The sequence below is a fragment of the Astyanax mexicanus genome, unplaced genomic scaffold (genome assembly GCF_023375975.1).
Source record: "Astyanax mexicanus isolate ESR-SI-001 unplaced genomic scaffold, AstMex3_surface scaffold_38, whole genome shotgun sequence".
NCBI classification, from domain to species: Eukaryota; Metazoa; Chordata; class Actinopteri; order Characiformes; family Acestrorhamphidae; genus Astyanax; species Astyanax mexicanus.
Window position 1 is genome coordinate 1,372,308 of NW_026040048.1, and position 23,460 is coordinate 1,395,767.

The following is a 23,460-nucleotide window of genomic DNA, read 5'->3' on the forward strand; positions in this document are numbered from 1 at the left end:
CTACACACGGGTGATGCAATACAGTCACATGAAGGAGCGTGGGCCGCAACAACGAGAGCAGTCAGTCAATGTGGTAATTGGCCATTAAAGCACCACATGCAGAGTTTTCTGCCGATTTCAGTGAACTGTAGACGTTACTGAGCTGGACTAACACTCAGCAAAGGGCAGATATGAGCAACAAGACTCGAGAATGAGGCTGCAGCAGATATAAACATGCCAGCACAGACACAGTACAGTCATGCTTAAAATATCACATCAGGTTACTGATCGGATTTTACAAGACCCGCATTTTCTAAAAGCACAACCTGCTGTGATATAGTGATGTTCAGAGCTACTGCCCAAACACATCCACTACATGGACAAAAGTATTGGGACACCTGCTCGTTTATTGTTTCTTTTAAAATCAAGGGCTTTTGCAGCAGTAACTGTCTCTACTGTACAATTTAGTCTTTCTGCTAGATTCTGGTGCATTTCCATCTCATCCCAAACTCCAATTACCAAATGTACTGGTTGGAGCTCACAGTTCCACTGCTCTACAGCTCAGTGCTGGAGGCTTTTACCTGCTCTAGATCACACCTGGCATTAGGCATGGGGCCAATAGGTTCATGTTTGTTTATCTGCTCCAGTGGGCACTATTCTACTGCCAGTGTTTATCTACACTACTAGACTAGCTGTGTGCATTCGTGCATTTGCACATTTGTCTCAGCAAAGGGGGCAACTTAAAGTATGGTAACTGAATGCTTTATTCATAAGAATGGGTGCCCACAAACTTCAGGGCACACAATGTATTTAACTAATAAGAATATCAACATTACTCATTTGCACAAAAGCTTGGAAACACTAGTCAAACAAATATAATCAATTTAACTTTATTGAAGAATTAGTATAGCAAAGTTTAGATGAAAATTATAATACTGCAACTATTTGTTCTTTGCATTTTGGTGCATTTTTAATAAGTGGTTTTATGTCACTGCAGCACATTTGTTAATTAATTTTGGTAAAGCCTATTCACTAGCTAAAATACACATATCAAGTCTTCTCCACAAGCCAGAAAAACAAATGTGGAGGCAACAATTAACTATACACTTAATCAATATTAACACTATAAAATTAATCAATTCATTTGAAATCTACCTACACAAGCCTCTCAAGCTAAATAGTCACACATTTTGATAATGCACTACACACCCTATATAGCAAAATTAGTGAAAGTAACCAGTGAACTACAGCTCTGTGATACTGTGACTGAAGTCCAGTTGTGAAATTTCCTCACTACTAATTATCCCACAGCCAACAATATAACATAAAATAACAGCATAAAATCTGCAGAGATTACAAACTTTTTGCAAAGTCAATCAGTACAGACCTCCAAACTTCATGTAGCTTTAGATTGGCTCAAGAACAGTAGAGCATTTAGAGCTTCATGGGATGAATTTCATTGGCTGAGCAGCTCCGCCCAAGCCTTACAGCACCAAACAGAATGCAGGCGAGCGAATACTTTTGACAATATAGTGCACCAAAAAAAAATAAAAATAAAACTAAATAATAAATTAAGAGTTGTTTACAAATTTAAATACACTAGTGCATCAAAAATGTGAAACTCAAATTATACAGATGTATTACACACAGAGTGATCCGTTTAAGCGTTTTATTTTATTGTTGATTATTATGGCTTACAGCCAATGAAAACAATAAAATAGATATTTCAATTTGTGTTATACATCTATATATTATAGTTTCACATTTTAAACCGATTATTCAATTTTTTTAGATGCCCTAGTATCTAAGCAGCAACACACACATAATTACAGTAATATATGTACAGACAGTCAAACTGCTGGGTCTGTGCTAGCTAACGTTTTGGTTTGAAAGTCCAGAACGTCAGGGTGTGTAATTTTGCTCCATGTGCATCGGGGTGTGTGTGCGTGTGCGCATGTGTACGGTTTGGCCGGCTGGGTGCAGAGGGAGACTGGACACTAACATCACACAGTAATGAAATAGAGCTGATCACTATGGGTGTTCAGCAGTGTTAACAGCAAATTAAAGCAAACAGCGCACCCTTGAGGATGAAGACGGCATTACACTCAGCATTCATAGAGAAAAAAACTAGCCTGATACACTGCTGAACATGATCAACATGGACAATATACACTACAGGCAAAAGCAGAGGAGCAAGTGAGGATTCCTACTTTTTCAGAACTGCCTTAGTTATTTAGATTCATGTCAGCTCTTCAATAGGCACTTTCCCACATATATTCCACTGATATGAAGTTATAAGTCAAGGTTATTTTTTAAGCAAAATTATTATTAGTATTAATTTCTTCCAAACTTTTGGCCTGTAGTGTAAATCATGGCAAATAAAATTAATTAAATGAAGCAGTTAGGGGTTCAAGATTTTGCCACAAGCATCTTCACATAATCATCACTGGTAAATGGTAAAGTGAGCATCAAGCTGAACACTCACTCTACCAGTACCACCACAAAGCTTTGGGGTTAACTGCGCTCAGATCAGTGTTTACCCTGCTCTAAAGCCCAATCTCAAACTGATATTTGAGGCATGCATATTCAAGCAGAGAAAACACACGAGAGTTATGGCTTTCAGTATCAGTTCTCAGCACATTAGCATATCCGCCCAACTGTATCCCACCCGATTCAGGCTCTGTACTGAGTTGGTGGATCGAGTCAGAAGTGTAAGAGCTGGGAGAACACAAGAACTGAGTGCACATTAATAACTGGTACTGAACGCCACAGCATTAAATCATACAGAGCAAGAGCGTTTGAGAATGCTGTTGCAATCATTAAATTAGCACATTAAGCACATCATGCTACAGGAGCGATGAAGCAGAGGCAGGCGAAGTGAGCCAAATACAAACACTAGTGACAGGTAAAGAGGGCTTTAAAGGGGGTATTTAGTATTTAATATATTGGTAACTTTTTGTTATTCTGACAAATTATTAAGGCAATTAAATTTTATCTTTCTAATTTTCCCTATTTTCTCCCCAATTTTGCTGAGCCAATTACCCAACCAGGAGGGTGAAGACTAACACATGCTTCCTCCGATACATGTGAAGTCAGCCACCGCTTCATTTCGAGCAGCTGCTGATGCAGCATTGCCGAGCAGCATCACAGCACGCTTGGAGGAAACGCAGCGACGCGGCTCCGATACATCAGCTCACAGACGCCCTGTGCTGCGGCCATCACCCTTTCAGTGATGTGGGGAGAGAGCACCATCTACTCACCCAGAGGGAGCAGGTCCAATTGTGCTCCCTCTGAGCGTCAGCAGCTGATGGCAAAGCTGCATGAGTAGGGGTTCGAACCTGCGACCTCCCACTCATAGTGGCAGCGCTTTAGACCGCTGGACCACTCGGTGCCCCAACATTTTATCTTTTAACATCCCTTCAGCATCCTATAGAGTACCTGCCCAAATGCATGTGTTTTGGCCCACTCCATATTAAAACACACAGATCTGGCCTAATGCAATCAAACTGCTACTAAACAACTATAGAACCATGACTATCACCTGAATATGGCTCTTAATGTAGTTATAGCATTGCTACATTTGTAACACTAGAGTCTAGTTGGTCTGTTAGCTGCCGTACCAGAATAGGGCTGGTGGAGACTGAGTCTGGGTGTTAATGCAACATAACTGTATATTGTACTTACTGGTCACACTTAAAATGGTGAGGTGATAAAAAAAAAGAGAGGTAAACTAAAGTTGTTTCGCAGTTTGACTGATTTGGCCAACAGCTTTGAAATGGAGACACTGATAAACACAATGAGAGGCTTATTTTTATGAAAGTAGAACAAACAAAACCCTGTCCACACTCTCTCTCAGCTCAGGTCATGGATCATCAGTGCCATTTACTCTGTAGATGGGTATAACAGTGCCTTAATGGACGTAACCATAATGTCAAAATTTAAAAAAAGACATTAGACCAAATAAATAAAGTGAAACAATAAAAACAGGACCCTGATTTTCAGCCTCAGATTAAAGCAATTTAGTCCAAAATGAAGCTTAATTATATTTATATTTTGTAAAATCACCGCTTCCCAATTATTAGCCAGTTTTGGAGCATGATCATATAGAATATATAAATTATTGATTTTCATTGATTGACTATACAGACACTGATTGATTCACCAGCAAAACAATGAGCACATCACAGAATTCATTGCTTTACATGGTGTAGAGAGAAGCGAGGGACAGAGAAGTCAGACACACACACACACACACACACACACACAGACACGCTCACATACACACTCACACAGGCATACACACGAACATGCATGCACACACACACACACACACACACTCTGGGTGAAAAAATTCTCTCCACTTTCCCACACAGACATCAGAAGGGGAGGAAGGAGTGAGAGAAAGAGAGAAAGAGAAAGACAGGAAAAGGAAACGGGTATGATTCTAATGAGTCTAGAGCTAAGGTTTCTGATTGGAGCACAGGAAGCAGAATGCGTGTGAGCGCGGGGCCTTACCAGGTTAGTTTTGTTACTAGTTCGAATACGTACAGGTATCCCCAGCAGCTGGGGGTCCACCGGCTGCCGGAAGGGCAGAGACTCGGGGTCCTGCCTATACAGAGCCTCCAGAGTGGGCATCAGAGCCTGACGGACCTCCTCTGGCTTAAAGACTGAGGGACAGAGGGAAAGACAGAATGAGGGTTATTTCACTGGGTGTCTTTCAAATCATTAGAAGGTAAAACAGGAAAATTATAAATTAACTTTCACAATGGGTAGAACCGCTTAATTCCTCAAATGGATTTAAAATGTCAGTAAAAGTGAAACTGTGCTAAGGCCCTTGAAATCCTTATTTTATGTCGATATTGATATTACACACCTATAACTTGAGGATTTCTTTTTAAGCATTATGTATGAAGGGTTTCCTATTTGATAAACATTACTAAAAATACTAATTGCATTAGAAATCTTAAAAATAAAATAAATAAATAAATAAATAAAGTAAATCTGCAACTGTCAAAATATAATAAATAAAAATCATAAAATCTGCACTTACCTAAACTTAATTTTTTTTAATGAAATATTTTCCAGAATACAAAATATTTTTTTGTTTTACGTGTTTCCAAATGTACAAATTTAGGTTGATTCCTGTTACTAATTTGAAGTTCATAAAAGGAGTACAGCGTGGATAGATTTTGTATCATCTACACTTGTATCCGGTATACGAGCCAAAGTCTGTTAGGGGGATCAGAAAAAGGGTTCACATTCCATAAAGTAGTTAAAAAGAGATTAAAGAGAGCAGAGAAACAGCAAGAATTTTAGAAACCATGGAGAGCCCCTTTTACAGAGCACAGAACATAAAAAATGTGTCCACAAACAAAAAACTAATGTTAAAGATCACATTTATGTCCAAAAAATTAGCTGTTTTAAATACATTTTAACTATTAAATCAGGGATGGGCAACTTCCATGATGGAGAGGGCCACATTTTTTTCAGCATGACCATTGGAGGGCCACATGACCTCGCACTTCAAATAATTGAATATGAAAAACGCTACAAATGATTTTCAATAAGAACAAATTTTATATGAATTTATATCTGTATGTTTACAGCACCAACATTTATCAACAACTATTTTCTGCATATTAATGCATTTTAATACGGCAAAAGACAAACCGTTTGCTTAAAAAAAGTGCAAAAAGGAAGTCCTTCATATCAAAGAACAAAAAGTTTGCTTAAAAAACTGATTGCAAATACAGTAGTTCCTCTGTGTAAAATAAGTTCATTATAACAAGTCCTTCATAAGCAACAAGGACAAAACATTTGCTTATAAAAGTGCAAAAGGCATTTGAACTCATTTATAACAAAGAACAAAAAAGATTTAAAAACTGATTGCAAATAGCTCACTCAATAATAGCAGAAAACTAGACCACAGAGGCCCAACATTTATTGAAGCTAATGAGAGAGCTGTGGTTTGGCCTGCTGGCTCACAATGGACTGGATGTCAATGTCAATTTTCGTGGTTGTTTGGCAGCGCCCTCTAGCGGTCAAAAGTAGAATTACGTTTTTTTTGTTGTTGTTGTTTTTTTAATTATGAAATTATTTTTGATCTATTCGCGGGCCGCACTGAGTGATGACGAGGGCCGTGTGCGGCCCCCGGGCCGCCAGTTGCCCATCCCTGTATTAAATGTTTTGAGATCGATTATATATATATATATATATATATATATATATATATATATATATATATATATATATATATATATATATATATATATATATATATATATATATTCCCACACCTGAAAGTCCAGACCATCTGATAAAAGTACACACTGTAACAATTACATACTATTTACAGACTAAAGAAATCTACACTGTGGTCAGAGTCTCCCTATACTTTACACCTATACTTTTGATTGGCTTGTAGATAGTAATGTCAGTTCTGCAAGCTGCCTTTTACAGGTGTGTGCCAAATAAATAAGGATTATTCTACAGTTACAGTAGATACAGGAATCATTAGTGTAATATGTTGTATTCATACTGATGCGACACACGCCTGCACATCAAGGGGATTTGATACACAACACCTTATCTTTTTCTTTTTTTATTGTTTAATAGGTTCTTCTATAGTTTAATAAGTGACAAAAGCCTTTCCCAAATTCCTGTAATTGGTCAGAAATTCCGAGCCATCTAGAAGTGTTTTCACACTGCAGACAAACCGGACCATGTTTCAGTAGATCCGGACCTGTTCTGATCTGTTTTGGTTCAACCAAATTTTTGTCCCAAATGTGGTTTGTGACTAATTATTTCTCTAACTGAACTTCAGTAACTTTGGTACTTTAAAAACTATTTGAATTAGATTTTAAATTTTTTAACTTTCAGTAGGAATTATATTGTTATAAATGTTTAAACTTAAAATTTTAAATAATGTTTAATGAGATCCACACACATAATTTTTATTTACTGCTTTGGAATGAAATTAAAGACTGTGTGTGCGGGCCTACTTTTCTTCTTGCTCTGTGTACTGGGCGTGGAGCTGTTTGCTGCCGTTTTGTCTTCTTCTTCTTTGGGTTCAGTCTTCATCTCCGGTTTCTTGTCTTCTCCTGTTGATCCCACTGACGTCTCCATAGGCTCCGCCTTACACTCGTCAGCTGAAGGCTCCTCCTTCTTAATCTGCAAACAAAAGAAGAGAGAGATATTAGATGACATCACACAGTACAAACCAGTTCAGCTAACAGGTTTGAGATGAGAGAGCATTTTTTATTCATGGAATTAAAGATCAATCTGATGAGGGATCAGTTATATACCGACTGTTTTTCCAAACAAAAATAAAAATACTTTCAGAAGAGTGAAGAGGTCACAGTTACTCATCAATAGCCAATAAAGTACTTACTGAAACAACTACAAAGAAAAGATGTGTTTTTTTTTCCTTTTTTTGGTTAGATAACATACACTTGTTTATTTTTGCAAATGTTATGATTTTTACTCAATATAATTTTGACAGATGCAGATTTACCTTTACAATTACAATTTGTACAAAATACAATTTGTATTTTTAGTAATGTTACTTATCATACATGAAACCTTCATATGTAATGCTTGAATAGAAATCATTAAGATTTCTAGATAGGTGTCTAATATCATTATAGATAAAAATGCCTGTTAAGAGGCTCAAGGACCTTAACACAGTTTCATTTTTATTATATAATTTGTAAAATTCAATGCGGAGGTAAATTCAAGACTAGATTTGTAGTTTTGTAATTGCTTTTTCTTTAAAAATTGCTTTTTTCTTTGTCTTCTGCCTCACCCACTACTCCTTAAATGATAAGCTCATGCAGGTTGCCAGATTGACACACAGTGCCAGGCAACAACGTGTCTTACTCTGTACCTGATTAGTGAATATACATGGTTCAATGTCCAAAATGCCCGTCTCTACTACACAAGTGGTGATGATAAAATCACACAGCTATGGTTGTCAACTTTACTAAAACGTAGTGATTACCTGTTTAGCAGAAAAATAGCTATTCAGTTTAGTTTATACCTGGCCACCATAGGCGTGGAAATAAAAATGTGGGAATGGCGGTGGGCAAATTGAGTGGATTAACCTACAAAGATTTCCGTGACGTACTGCACAGTTCAAATAGAAAAGTACTGTCTGAAGCTCTGCAATATTGGTGATTGGTGTTACTTCAGAAAATATATATCATTCCTAATGGTCCTTTATGGTGATGAAATCTGAGAAAAACTGTGTTTATCACTACTAAACTAGGTTTGGAGTTTTGATATGAATCCTCCCATTCCTCCTCACCTCCGGTTTCTCCTCAGTCTTCACTTCCTCTTGTTTGGTGGTCTCTGTAATTGTGGGTTTGCTCTCTGCCTCGTGATCCTCTTCCTCCTCCTCTTCCTCAGGCTGTTTGACCTCCGTTTTGATCTCAGCCAGCGAGGGGCCGTCAGCAGCGGGCAGCGGGGGCTCTGGAAAACCAACCGAGGCTGGAGTGGACACCTGCCCATCTGCCGCCAGGGACGACTTCTGAGACAGCTGAAGAGCAACACAGTCAGGAATCAGCCAATTAAAGATCAGTCACACAGGAAGATCAAATCAAGAGAAAAAAGAAATAATCCAGCACAAAAACATTACATTCTCCTCTATTTTTAATACAATCATTTAGCCTGTCAAAGTTAGCAGGGGATTCAATTAAACTAATAAAAGTTTTTATTGGAAGTGAGTGCCGTTGAGTGCCGCTCCACCTGCTGTGAAACTTACCGGTGATTGTGGGTGAGCGTTTAGCCCTAAAGCATTCTGGGAAGGTACAGATGATGCCAGCCCCAACTGAGGGCCTCCGGAAGCTCCGCCCCCGTGTGCCTGTGTTGGGTGCTGCAGCTGATTTGCTTTATCTGGCTGCTGTTGAGGCGGCTGCTGCTGCGGGGGCTGCTGCTGCTGTTGAGGCGGCTGCTGCTGCTGCTGCTGTTGTTGCTGTGGGGCGGGAGCGGCCATGCCGGCCGAATTGGGCGTGTGCGGCTGGGGCGTGAGGCTGCGGGGCAGCTGGGGCGGGGTCTGATGGGGGTTGGGTGTGAGACTCCTGGCAGGAGACGGGGTGCTCTGCTGCAGGGGTGGAGCATGTGTGTGGGTGTTGGGAACTTGAGGACAGTGGGTGTGTGAGTTAGGGGGCTGCGCGGAGGACGGGAGGGTGGAGGAGGGTCCCAGAGGGCCTGGGACAGTGGGCGGAGTCTGAACGGCTGGACTACTGACTGGCAACAATGGAGGTGTGGACATCTAAGGAAGGGAGAGAGAAAGAGAGATATTTTAGATTTTAAAGGACTAGGTAAGGAACATTTTCACTGTACTATCATTTTTACTTTTATATCTTAAAGCACAAGTGTAAATAAGTCACACATTTAACACAGACGCACTTCTGAACATTTTAATGAAAAAAGAATTACATTTTACTAAACTCATACATTAACATACTAAATACATTTTAAAAATAATTATAATTTAAAGAATTGTAATGAAATCACAATTTAATTTAAAAGAAAACAAAACAATGGATGCAGGAATTAGAGAGATGACGCCTATTCCAGTCCTTCTACCAACAAAAAGAATGCTGTTTATTTATTTATTTATTTATTTATTCTGCACTACACTTGCACTGTGGTAGGTTCTTTACTACATGACTTTTTGTTACTTTGTTGTTTTGGTTACTGTTTGGATAAAAATTCATAGACTACAGAGTTTAAACTAAGTTTATAAATAAACTACATAAAACTAACATTTATTTTGCGTACACATAAAGTTTATGTGTTACAGAGAAGGGCAATATAAATATAACCAAAAAAAAAATTAATTTGATCGTTGACTTGATTCTTACCTGAGGCAGTGATGCCTGTGGAGGCGGTTGGTTCAGTCCCATGCTGCCCTGGACTGGGCCAGAGACTGCACCAGGGAACTGGTTCTGACTCTGCATGAACTGGTTCTGTAGTGGAGTCATGTTAGGTTGAGCCATTCTGGGTGCTCCCTGCATACTCATCTATAAAAACAAACAAAAAAAAACATATGTTTTGTTTGATCTGTCAATATGAAACTGAAATCTAAACAAAAATCAATAAAGATATTATCCGTCAAGTTCAGGATAGAAGAAATCACTGAAAATTTCTGAGTGCATTTAATGCATTTATTTAGCTCACACAGATTTAACTGCAAGTTCGGCTATTAAAGAATTATAAAAAGTTAATTTGGGTTTAAAGGCCTACAAATTCATAGTATTACCAATGACAGTTGATTATAACAATGAAGTGTGGAATGCAGAGACCCCTGCATCAGTTTTACAGTCATTTTACACACAAACACCAGACCCAACCCAGTGTGTAAGCGTCAGAGCTGTGGAGAGCGTGTTTTATCAGAGTACAGTATGTAAGCAGCACGTGTTACTGCGTACATTACCTGGTTGAGGTTTGTTCCTATGGGCAGTGGAGGCGTTCCTCTTTGAGTCATGCCCTGCATTCCCATCTGACCAAACTGATTCATTCCTGCAGAGGTGAAAAAAAAGGCAGAGTTAATGTGTTTAAAAGTTAAATCAGGAGAAAAGTTAAGAATTAATTGTTATTATGGAAACATGCTGAGCTTAAGCACTGATTTTATCCTTATTTAAACTGTGTGGTAGTGTCACGCCTCGGAATCTGCACACCGCCATTTCCCCAGTCCCATCTCGACACCCCAGGTTGCCAGGTACAGACAACAGCACGCAAACAGTGAACAGGTCATCACTGAGTTTCGGTTAGGTTGCTAACCACAGCTGGGTAATTTACCACCACCACTACCATAGTAGAGACTTTTGGACACTGAAACTAACATATTTCACTGATTAGCTACATGTGAATGTAAAGGTAAAAAAAAAAAAAAAAAAAAAAAAAAAAAAAAAAAAAAAAAAAGTTCTTTCCTCAGCACTTTGATTAGCTATAAAGTAACCGATTACAATAACTCATCACTGCAGCAGGGTTCATCTCAAACAAGAAGTATTAAATATTTGTGTTTATATATCTATACCTGCAGGATTCTGCATCCTGTTGACCATCTGGTTTGGTCCAGTCTGTCGGACGAGAGATGGCTCTGGCAGAGGGCCGTCTGAGAGAAGAGGAGGAGATAAGTTCATCAACACAAAACCCAAAAGCACCCCCAATTACAATGATATGAGAACATGCTTCAGCTTAGATATGTGTAGGTGTGTGCATACACTGTAGCCACTCCTACTGTAGTATAGGTTTGTCTGCTTAAATATATACACGTGTTTATACAATAGGGGTGTATGCTCTTCAGTAACACAGATGCTGTGAAGTATCGTAGAGAATTGTCTTGCAATATATCAAGTATTGCAGAATTACAGTATCATGACCTCATCGTATCCTGAGATGCCCTTTGATTTACACCCCTAGTGCACACACTCTAAAGCCCCTGCTGTTGCAGTGTGGTGGTGAGATGCCCAGCTAACCCATCATGCCCTGTTTTTGTAGCCTGGTCCTCCTCTTCTCCTCCAGCTCCTTCTGAATCTTGTAGATCTTCTCTGCTAGAAGGTGGTAGTACTCAGCCTGGGGAAGGAGACAGGAAACAGTATGTTCTTAACTAATGAGTAATCTCAGATAATTAATAAAATACAGATAGAAATAGAGCAACAAATAAAAGTTCATATTATTAATTTTTTTAAAACTTAACTGTATACAATCAAGAGCATTATATAAACATAAAAAAAACACACACAAACAACACATTACAGATGAAAAGGCCCTATCAGACTGTTCTTAGCAACAGGCTCAAAAGTCACGGTCTGTTATGGTGTAAAGATTGTGTCAGTAAACTTCTGTAATGCCGCATTAATGCAGAAATGTACATTTAGATTTTAGAGCTGCCTTAAGACATCATAATTTCCAAGGATGTCAATGCATTTTAAATGAGACAACACAAAATCAAATGCTGCACACATTCCAAAGGCATGGCCTTTGAAGAAGAGGGTATAGGTACTGAACTGGCCTGCCTGCCTGCAGTCCTGACATGTCTCCAATAAACAATGTGTGAAGAATTTCAAAAAAAGCTTAACAACTATGATGACAACTCCATACTGTGTCCAGAAGTGTGAAATATGGCTTTTTTTTGGGATGTGCTGCAGGTCTGAAATAATGGAATAATGGATATTTCTTAATAAATAAAATGAAGTGAACTGTGCAGCCTTAGCGTTCTTACCCTGCTGTTGGCAGATTCATACATGTCTCCCTCTACTTTCCTGGCGTAGGCCACCAGGTTCTCCATTCTTCTGTCTTTCAGAGCTGCTGGATCTGGGGTGGGGAAGATGGCCTGTACACTGCTCACACACACACACACACACATACACATACATACTTTAATTTAGATTAAGTCTAATCCTTTGTTAGATATAGACACTGTTCCAGATGAAAGTGAATGAATTCTGATATTGATTATTTAGGCAGAAGCATCAGTGCCATATCTCTGTGTGAATGTGTAGCTCAAAGGACTGGTGGTTAGCTTGCTGAGACCTGGCTTGTTTGATGTGGCTGCACTGGTTTGAACGTTATAACTGAACCTACAACTTGCTATTCTGTATGAGTGTGTGTGCGCGCGTGTGTATTACTCACAGTTTGTGAACCAGGTGGTTGCGGAGGTCCTGTGTAATGTCTTCGTGCCAGTTCTTCCTCATTCCAGCTGCAGAGGGTGGCGCAGCCACAGGTATAGAACTCATGGCCCCGACTCCTGCGCCCTCACTCATCAGACTGAGAGGGAAAAGGAGAGGGACAGAGAGAAGACAAGTCAAATAAATGGCTAGATTACCTTAAATACATATGGGCTGGAAACGTTTTATCCCTTTAACTTCTGTTTAAGCTTTTGCACTTCTCCGCAAAGAAAACTGACAGTATGGGAACAGTAATGTCATTTTATTTTGTATTCTGTTTAATATTAGGTTTGAGCACTGCTGCATGTCTATGCATGTGTGTAACAAGCAGAGGGGTATAAGCAGATTGCCCGTGTTGCCAAGCTAACAATTAACGTCTGGCGACTGACTGTTGTCAGGGTTTTAATCAGTTAGCGGCACACGTTTTTCCGTTGCCAAGATAGCAATATGCCAGAAAAATGTACCCAACCACACACCTCACGTCCAGATAATCAAACCAAATAGCGATCACAGCTATAGATATATTCATAAGCTCCTTTGCTATTTAAATCGTGCAGATACAAGGTATGAAAATAGACTGTTGATGGGTATAAGATAGCAATGTGCATTGCAACAGGGTGTAAAGATACAGCCTGTAAAGAAACTTATTAGAGTAACTTTACCTGATTGTACCTTCTCTACCAATCAGCAGAGGTATGTCAGGATAAAAATTCCACTAAAACTCTTTGCGTCTTTTAAATGAAAGTCGTCATTCCACCATCTCAACACAAGACTGCGAAAGATTGGATGACTGTCTTTCTTGGGTCTTGAACAACATGTATCGAGTATTAGAGAGACAGACAGAAAAAGTACTCTATCAAAAAAATGACTTGAGCACTTTTTCTTGGTACTTAAGTATTTCAATTACTGGTCATGCTTAACTACACCAGGGCTTCATGCTTCTGCTGATTGAGTTGAGTGATGATGTTGAAACAATATACTGTGCAGCCTTACCTGCAATTGTGTACAGTATGGTTTAAAACTACATACCCATGTGCGTTGTTTCGGTGTAGCAGGTTGTCTGGTAAAAGGCTGGACTGCTGATTTTGCGACTGAACTCCAACGCCACCATTAACGCCCATCGGGTTTCCAGCTGTACAGAAGGAGACTTGAATTAACAACAGAGAGAGTACACTAGAAAGGAACTTTGGATTATAAGCAAAATACAAAATAATGATTTTGTTTATCATTACTGCAGTAACAGCACTAAAAATCAGAACTGTGTTCCATTGTCCACTCTCGTAGGAACTCCTACACACAGATACCCACCAACACTGTTGATTGGCCTCATGCCCGTCTGTCCAGTTACCCCTGGGGGTGTAGGGGTGGGTGGTAAGGGGTTCTGCCCACTCGTCTGTGTGCCCTGGTAGGTGAGGCCCAGAGCAGCATAGGCTCGTTCAATGGAACTTGGATCTATCTGCCCTGGGGGGTTTAAGCTGGGGGCTGCGGGGGCACCACCTGGGACAGAGCTTGCTAAAGATCCTCCCAAAGCCATACCGGCTCCGCCCAGCAGAGCTACAGAGACAGAGACAGAGAGAGAGAGGGAATGAAAAACATGCAGACCACTTTTAGTAACACGATTTCACATTCACCTAAACAATAAACAAATAATAAGCACAGATCTCTAAACAGGTTGATTATTGCAGAACATAAGACGAAACAAACAGAAAACTTAAACCTTAGCTTTTTAAACACATTGAGCTGCAATATGATCATATATCAGTGGAAAGATAAAGATGTGTGTGTGACCACCAAAAAAAAAAATTTGTCGGACCACCTTTAGCTTCCATGCGGCACACATTCACTGTGGCATTGTTTCAATAAGCTTCTGCAATGTCACAAGATTTATTTTAATCCAGTGTTGCATTAATTTTTCACCAAGATCTTGCAGCAGCATTGATAAAGGTAGAGTCTGACCACTGCACAAAGCAGCTCTTCTCCATCCAGCACATCCCAAAGATTCTCAATGAGGTTAAGGTCTAGACTCTGTGGTGAACTCTCTCAATCCATGTGTGAAAATGATGATCTCATGCTCCCTCTTTCACAATTCCAGCCCCATGAATCCTGACATTGTCATTTTGGAATATGCCCGTGCCATCAGAGAAGACAAAATCCATTGATTGAATAACCTGGTCTATATTCAGTATTTTCAGGTAGTCAGCTGACCTCATTCTTTCAGCACATACTGTTGCTGAACCTAAACCTGAACAACTGCAGCATTAACTTCGAAACATTTGCTTAGTTAAATATAGGTGGCGACTTTTTTTGGCCAGGCAGTGTATTTACACCATATTGGCCATCCCTCTTTCAACTTGTTAATGAGAAAAAAAGTTAAGATTGAAATATAAATTCGGCCTATTCATGTACAAGTAAAGGTTGTGCACACGTGTGTGTGTGTGTGTGTGTGTGTATGTAGGTGTGTGTGTGTGTACTCACACTGCTGGTTCCTCTTGTCTCCTGCGTTCTTCAAAGGCAGGCAGACGGGACAGTCGTGTCGTGTGCAGTTCTTCCAGTGAGAAATAATCTGCCTTGAAGACGCACAGTGAGCCACTGCACAGAGAGTGAGAGAGACGCAAGTGATTAACAGGAGAGTGAGAAAAACAGAAAAAGAGCAAAGCAGATAGCATGAAGAACATTTCACATTTCCAACAGTAGCGATGCAAACTAATGACTATTTTAGTAGTCGACTAATCTGTGGAGAGTGCGATTATACGATTAGTAGGGTTAAAATTCTTTATTTAGTAACACTTTTCTACTTACAGTTGTATAAAAAACAGGAAATACAAAAACATAGCAGATTCATTTCTTCTGTACAAAATCTGGCACTAGAACCAAATGCTGTAACTCTGCAGTGATATTATATATCTTGGCAGAATGTAAAGGGATTCCAAGCTGTAGAGCACTAAGTTACTTTGTGTAAATGTCCTTCACTGTAGCAGTTCACTAAAAAGTAGTATTTTTACATCACTCATTCATTACAACATATCCAAAAGGTTTCCTCATAATAGTGTCGCATTTGCAAGTCACCCCGCTGCTCATTGAGCTCCATTGGCTACCAGTTGATGCTCGCATCAAATTAAAAGCTCTTACAATCGCCTACAAGGTGATGACAGAACAGCTCCTACCTACCTGCACTCGATCCTGAAGGCTTACGCTACCTCCCGGCCGCTGTGCTCCTCCAATTAACGTCGCCTCGCTTTACCAAACAAACATTCACACAAAGCAATCTAGACTGTTCTCTTACAGAGTTCTCTCAAAGAGCACTTACTCTCCTAACACCTCTAACTAACTACCTTCTACTACCAGATCAGGAGAATCTCTCACTATCTTTAATAAACTCCTGAAGACAGAACTCTTCAAAGAGAACTTACTCTCCTAACACCTCTAACTAACTACCTTCCACTACCAGATCAGGAGAATCTCTCACTATCTTTAATAAACTCCTGAAGACAGAGCTCTTCAAAGAGCACTTACTCTCTTAACACCTCTAACACACTAACTACTTCTAACCTCATTTCCTTCTTCCCCTCCTTTACTCCCCTTTCCCATTATTTCCCTTCGACCTCTTTAAGCCCTATCTAAACATGTTTTACCTTTAACTTCTATTACTTTTGTACTCCATTATTGTAAGTCGCTTTGGACAAAAGCATCTGCCAAATGTAATGTAATGTAATTATTTATAGTTCTTATCATATCAGCATCTGGTTTGGTAAATCAGTGCTTCAATTTCAACAAATCAGGTGAGCTGCTGATGCAGTTGAACTCATTCACAGGTAGGCAGTCTGGGGATATCCAGGAGAAATCTGGAACCAAGCTTTGGTCTTCAGACTAGCGCACAGGATCTTGAACACAACTCATCTGAATAAGAAAATCTTGTTTATTTTTATGTTTACCTGCATCTGTTTTAATGAGATCTAGTGCGTTTAACAGTATAAACTTTTACTGCTGAGAGAAATTATTTGAAATCAAGGGATTAGCAGCCTGTCCTTGAACATCTGTAAGTATATAGAGAATAGAGTCCAGGGGTTTTATACATTCTTCTTGCCCTCAGTTTTTAAAATGCATCCATTCAAATAACCATTCACAAGCTACATTACAGACAGACAGACAGAAGTACTTACCTTGGCAGGACTTGCCAGCCTGACAGTGGGTCATGTGGTTGAGGACGTTCTTCATGGTTCTGCAGTGGGGCAGGTTGCACTGGCGAACCTCACCATTGGCCTGCTCCCTCCGTTGGCATTTATGGGCATGCAGCAGGAGTACCAGCTGCTGCTGGATCAGCTTCCTCTTCTCTGGGTCTGCTGTAGGAGGGGCGACAGCACCGCCCGGACCGGACACACCGCCCACCACGCCCGAACCAGGCTGAGGGTAGAGAGAGCAACCAAACGTATATCAAGATAAAATACATCAGTACAATTATAGCTTTCCTGGGCACCTGGGCTTTACTCAGAACCTGGATTTGACAACTAGACCAAGGCAAATATGTAATCTAAGACTGGGTATCTTCAGTTCCTTATTGAGAAATGCTATTTTATATGCACAATTTTAGGATCTCTGTACAACTGATGTGATTCAGTGTTGCGAGATAATACACGTCATTTTGTTTCTAGTTAGCAAAAACAGCTCAAAAAGACTGAAGACTAGAAATGCACTGAATATTTGGCAACCAAAAAAAAAAATGGCACACTAAACAATGAAATATGCATTTATTTTTTATTCATAGATCAGTGATTTTTTATGTTAGAATTGTTTTAAGCAGTGTACAGTTTTTGATACTTTAGATACATTTTGTGAGTAATTATCACATTTTCTATTTTTGGTTAGAATTTAGAAAAAGGTACAGAAAAAAAAAGTATTATTTGGGTCTCTGTACCCAACTCAGTACTGAACCAGTACCAGTTTTGAATTAAAAAAAAAAAAAGAAAAAAAGAAAATGGTACCCAGCCCTATTGCTGAGGTACATTTTTTACTAGAATATCACTATTTATGTAAATTCATTATTAGAAGAGCATTGTTGAAGTAACTGTTATTAGAACAGCAGAGCTGAGGTAAATTTACTGTGTTTGTGCTGGGACATAAGATTTGTTCAGTGTTCGATAAATATTTTAAAGTGTAGTTAAGTAACTGCTTTTTCTTAGAAAAGCAAGCCAAAAATACATTTAGGATATTTATTTTACTCACTTTACTCACTAATGATAAGCTGAAAAGTTACAGAAAGCATGCAAAAAAGCAGGGTTTGGTATGTTTAATTTAGTTTGGTTTCAGACAAAAACTTTTATTTCTCTCCATCACTAGTAAGAAGAAGATGCTGCTCACCAGTCCAGGGATGTTCTGTCCAGGCTGGGGTTTCTTGTCCATGCCGAATTGGGCGAGGCTGTTGGGCAGAGCTGCTTTGTTCTGGTGGGGAGGAGGAAGAGACTGACCACCGCACTGACCATAGCCAGCAACATAGGGGCCAGAACCAGCACCGGGCATCATATTCATCTGAGACACAGACAAACAAAGAGAGATTAGAGATGGTCACTCATCTGTCTGCGCTAATGACTTAAGTATTTACTGATGATCTAAACAACAGTTTTCCACCACTCAGTGTAACTGCATCCAGGCCTTTAAGTCAAATGTGGATCTACTAAGTACCACAACTGGTGGGTCGCAACCAGCTTGTAAAAAATTACACTGCTCATCTAAGCATGATCTGAGAGTAACTTGGTCTACTGTCAGCCCAGACTTTGAAAATCTGTTCTGATCAAAAGTAAAGTACATACTCAATTGTCTCACTGACTTTTATACATGTAGTTGTCATGTTCCTCCTCAGTTCCTTACAAAAAAGGCTCTTAAATTGCATACATATGTATGTTTCAATAGCTTTTTAAATGCTTTTAAATGTTTGGTTTGTATTCTATAAAAGTGGAATTTTTTGCTCAGATCAGATTTGGCTGTCTTGACTGTTTACATTCACAAATGTAAGTGATCTGTATCTGTGTGTATTGTGAATGAATCTGTCCCTGAAACTCCTTACATGTGCACATTGACACGTTTATAAACGTCTCCTTTTCACCAACAACAAAAAAACTCATATTTGAGAGACGACTTGTCTCTCAATGCAGCTCATATGTGGAGCATCTTTTGCTGGAGTGGAGAGTAAACAGCTGGTCTGAAGTTCATGTTCAGGTCGAGGAGGAGAAAAAAGACCAAGCGGTTTGCTTTTGCTGTTTTTGCAGCTATAGCTGCACAGCTGCACCAAGAGATGTGGAAGTAAGAGAGAGAAGCATGTAGTGCATACGTAAAAGCAAAAAGACGCATAAATTCTGATTTGACTGTTTACATTCATGTCGCATGTCCATTAATAAGACACTCATCCGATTTGGGACCAAATATGGAAGTGACTCAAATCTGATTTGAAAAATCTGATTTGGCACATTCACACAGCCATAAAAAATGAGCCACATTAAGCAAAAAATCAGATGAGAGTCACTCCAGCCTGGTAATGTGAACGTAGTCTTAATGACCATGAGAAAATATGGGTCCTGGACTGAGAGCAGTTAAGAAAACCCATGTACTACATCTTCTCAAACAGCTGCTAACACAACACCACAGGAGTGCAACATGCTTGGAGGAGAATGCTAACTGATAAATATGTCAGCAAACAGTCAGTCGGCTGTACGGCATTACCCACACCAAGTAACTGGGAGAGGAAGGACTGTCTACCCACCCAGCAAACACTTAGCCCAGAACTGTGGAACTGAGAGCCACAGTACAGAACGGTTTAGAGACCTAAACCTGGATCTACTGAGGAGTTAAATTAAGAGCGTTCTAGAAGGAGCATCAGCAAACGGTGCAGGGTCATGATAAAGAGACTGTGTAAAATTCATTTGATTACTGCCACCATGTAATAAGTCACTTTAGTCAAATTCACAACAAGGTTTTAGGGAGTTTGGAGTGTCTGTCAATAAAATCTCAATATTTGACAGCACATGTCAATAACGTATCACAAATGAAAATGATACAAGATCACAATATCAATATTTTGTCCCACTTGACAGGTATTAAGCCTGTCGATTAAATGCCTACTCTCTATCTTACTTGTGGGTGGAGCTTCAACACCTCCTTGTGGCAACTCAGCAACTCAGTTCTTCTTTTTCTTCTCCAGTAGAGTTTCAGTTTTCAAAAAACAAATAGCTTTAGCACACAATTCAGGAATGAAGGAGCTGATCTTTACACTAAAAACGCCACATTCTGTTTGACTGGATTTCTACAGAAAGTGTGAAGGGGAACATAGATAGTGGCAATCATATTTCTTGTTTTTACCCCTACCCCTTGTTTTCAAGAGTATCTCTTCCCCATGGAACAGAGTTACATTTTGAGTCAAACTACTAGCGATTTTTCTGTGCTTGTTATGAAGAAAATGGCAATAAAACATTGCCATTTAACTACCCATTAAACTAATATAGTGGTTATCGTCATTTTTGCAAGAACAATAATAAAGTTTGTGTTTTTTTTGGTAGCTTGTGCCCACTCTTGCAAGTGATTCTCAGCCCTACATTTTAAGTGTGCCTCTGAAAAAACATTGTTTTTTGAAAAAAAATGTTCCCCTAACCTACCCTGCCTCCAACCTAACAAGAATAAGGACACCCTGCCTCCAGGTGTGCAACTGCAAAACAGAGGGGTAAAACTAAGAGTTGGGCCAAAGGGTGAAATGTGATTGGGCCGTAATATCTCAGGAATGAAGTGAAAGTTTTTTTTTTTTTTTTTTTAATTTACCTTGTTCATTGCTCCTGGTTGCTGGGCTCTGAGCGTCGCCTGGCCCATTTGCTGCTGCTGTAGAGGGTCTGGCATCACACCACCATTTCCTGCCATCCCAACATTCGCTCCGGGGTAACCCATCCTGGGTGCCCCGTTCATGACTTGTCCTCCCATCATGCCTTGCGTCTGCCCATTCCCTTTCTGCCCTCCCATCATGCCTCTGTTCATGCCTGCCACCATGCCAGCCTGCATCATGCCTGCCTGCTGCTGGGAAGCAGGGTGCCCCAGACCCTGAGGTCCAGGGGATCCACTCAGCCCTCCCATCAGCCCCAAGGACGCTGGGTTACCAGGGCTGCCGGCGGCTGCCGAGTGGGCAGCGGGCGCTCCGGAGCAGAGCAGCTCAGAGAGCTGTTTGTGTTTGGCGGCGGCATCCTGAAGGGGGCCGCCCATTGTTGACTGACCCCCGCTGGACAAGCCTGAAGGAAGCTGACCAAGGTCCACCCCTCCATTAGGTAGGCCCACGTCGGACGAGTTAATGAGCTCATCTGGGAGGTCGTGCTCCAGGTCGAAGAGTGAACCAAAATCTGGAGAAAGAGAGAGAGAAACGAAAGAGAATCAAATGATGAACTGGTTAGCAAAACATTCATGAATAAAACATAATGAAGGATGATGACAATATGAGAATATCATTATCACAATATGCTTTCCTAAGCATGAGAGCAAAACCTGCATTTTTACTGGAAAACACAGCAACCTTTCAATTTGGATGGACAATATAGCATGAATACAATTACAATACTTTTCTACGATCTTTATTGTAATTATTTCCCAAATTTAACAGCGATAAATTCAACAGAAGTACTTTTTATTATCTTTACATAAACATCACTATTTACTAGTTTTACAAGTGCTAACTACTATCAACAATATGTTTAAAACTAACATTAACAATACATCATAGTGTAAATTACAGTCTTCAATGTAGAAAGCAGGGGATTTGACAAAATAAACCCATATATAACTATTTTCTGACATCTGATTAGTTGGAGGGCACAAAAAGAGCCAGTAGAAGCTTAGTTAAAGCAATACAATCAAATCTTCCACTGTAAATGGAGAAAAGGGATGCTCAATCTATACTGCAAGATCAGTTTCCACAAGGTCCTTAAAAGGCTGCAATGATAAATTAAATTAACACAGTGTGAAAACACAGATTTTAAATAGCAGGCACAAACCAGAGCATGCAAAATGTTGAAAACACACAGGCAATAAATTTGCCTGTTTGTGATTTAGGTAAAAGTCTTCACCTTTAAGTTTTGTTGATTTGACATTTGCTTATAAGAGAGAAGCATTGGATTAAAATTGTACGGACTGTCATTTCCAGTCCCATGTAATTTCTATAAATAAGAAGAGACTAAAATACAGGAAACTCGGGTTAAATTAGTGTATTTTATAGAGCTTGGCTAAATAACGTACAAAAAAAAGTACATTTTGACTTGCTTTAGCTACTGCACTAGCACAACTCTTCACACTCAGGGAACTTTTCTCACTGCTTGCAGCATTACCAAGCTGCCTTGCTCTTTTTTACAGGGTGGGACTTTATCTGTAAACAGATGCCATGTAGAGCATTGATTGATCTCTTCATTAATAAAGTCTGTGTGTGTACATCTGCTGCACATCATTTAATCATATTTTATCTCCTGTGAAATTGAGGTGATTTGATCAACAGCCTGATCATACATCACATTTTTTTCTAACAAAGATCTACGAGAAACCGTGGGGTTAGGGGTGGTGGTTGAAGCTAATTCCAATGTCTATTGGCATTCATTACTCTACCACACTCACAAGCTAACGTCAACCAAGACACAGTAGGCCAACACACACCAGGACAGAGCTGCATCACGCATGCAAAAACCCTCTCCATGTCCACTGTGCTGAATAATGGGTGCGCTAATAAAAACCACATGGCACACAGACCTCACAACAATCAACAAAAACGCTGAGCAAAATGGGGCCTTCATACACACTTTAGCATAGGGTGAGCATGTTGTGGATATCATCAACTTTGGTTAGGAAAATCCCAACTACTTTCCCAAAGTTAATCACAATATAATAATTTATAAGTGTATCAAAAACAAACTGGGTTTGGTATAAAACGATTGCAGAGAAAAAAACAACCAATTTCGAATTGTTTACAGTGGTGTTAAATAGAAATTGAGGTTCCAACCCTCTAAAAGTTCTCTCACAGAAAATTCTTACACCAAAAATTTATGAAACCACTATCTAAGAAAATATCTGATGAGATTTTTTTTATCTGACTTTTAGACCTTAGAAATCAGAGTATGCTTTTTACATGACTATTTGAATAATTATGAACATGCATGTAAAATAACTCAATGTTAAAGAGACAAACACAATGTAAATGATTAAGAATTTAGGTGCTACTTTCATCCACATTTCATATAAAACTGACTGGTTGGTTTGGATTGTAACTAAATCTGCTATATTTATGTAGCCATAATGGTCAATGCCTGGATCCTTTCACTACCATTGTCAAGTGTGAAATTTCAGTTGTATTCCCCTAGTAAAAAACTGATCAGCAGTACGATTAAATACAGAATGAACAAAAACTGTCAATTTAACATAACTGAGCCATTCTGAAGGAAAATGTTGAAGTGCATGATTCATTTCTTGAATTGCATTGAACTGCATATTGCAGTTTAGTGCACTGTGTTTACAGTATTGTGATGCTATTTGATGGCCTTATCACCAACGCATACTTTAGCAGAAGTTGGCATGCATGAAAAACAAATGTAAAACACCAAACAAACTGTACAGGACTATTCAATTAATTGCACTTTTACTATATGCAAATTCTGATTGTGGTACTTACAGAAACTTAACACATACACTGACATACTGAGTACATCAGGAACTAGTATTGTTTTCCATGACTTTTGCAGTATTCCATGAAAGCTAAATAACACCGCACTGATGTGTGGGACATCCAGCTCTGGAAAAAATTAAG

General features: G+C 39.4%; 1 protein-coding gene across 1 annotated transcript in view; it reads right to left on the minus strand.

Annotated features, from left to right (window-relative positions):
* Positions 1–23,460, minus strand: part of LOC125780395 (histone acetyltransferase p300-like) — a 47,736-nt gene that overhangs the window by 19,564 nt on the left and 4,712 nt on the right. The window contains exons 2-17 of the mRNA XM_049473512.1: positions 20,454–21,019; positions 18,009–18,176; positions 16,814–17,054; positions 15,129–15,242; positions 13,962–14,207; positions 13,683–13,785; positions 12,619–12,753; positions 12,209–12,326; positions 11,463–11,559; positions 11,021–11,098; positions 10,418–10,503; positions 9,846–10,004; positions 8,741–9,250; positions 8,285–8,515; positions 6,981–7,149; positions 4,528–4,646 (exon numbers count right to left, since the gene is read on the minus strand). Of these exons, the coding sequence (XP_049329469.1) occupies positions 4,528–4,646; positions 6,981–7,149; positions 8,285–8,515; positions 8,741–9,250; positions 9,846–10,004; positions 10,418–10,503; positions 11,021–11,098; positions 11,463–11,559; positions 12,209–12,326; positions 12,619–12,753; positions 13,683–13,785; positions 13,962–14,207; positions 15,129–15,242; positions 16,814–17,054; positions 18,009–18,176; positions 20,454–21,019 (3,140 nt within the window). The remainder of the gene's footprint in view (positions 1–4,527; positions 4,647–6,980; positions 7,150–8,284; positions 8,516–8,740; positions 9,251–9,845; positions 10,005–10,417; positions 10,504–11,020; positions 11,099–11,462; positions 11,560–12,208; positions 12,327–12,618; positions 12,754–13,682; positions 13,786–13,961; positions 14,208–15,128; positions 15,243–16,813; positions 17,055–18,008; positions 18,177–20,453; positions 21,020–23,460) is intronic.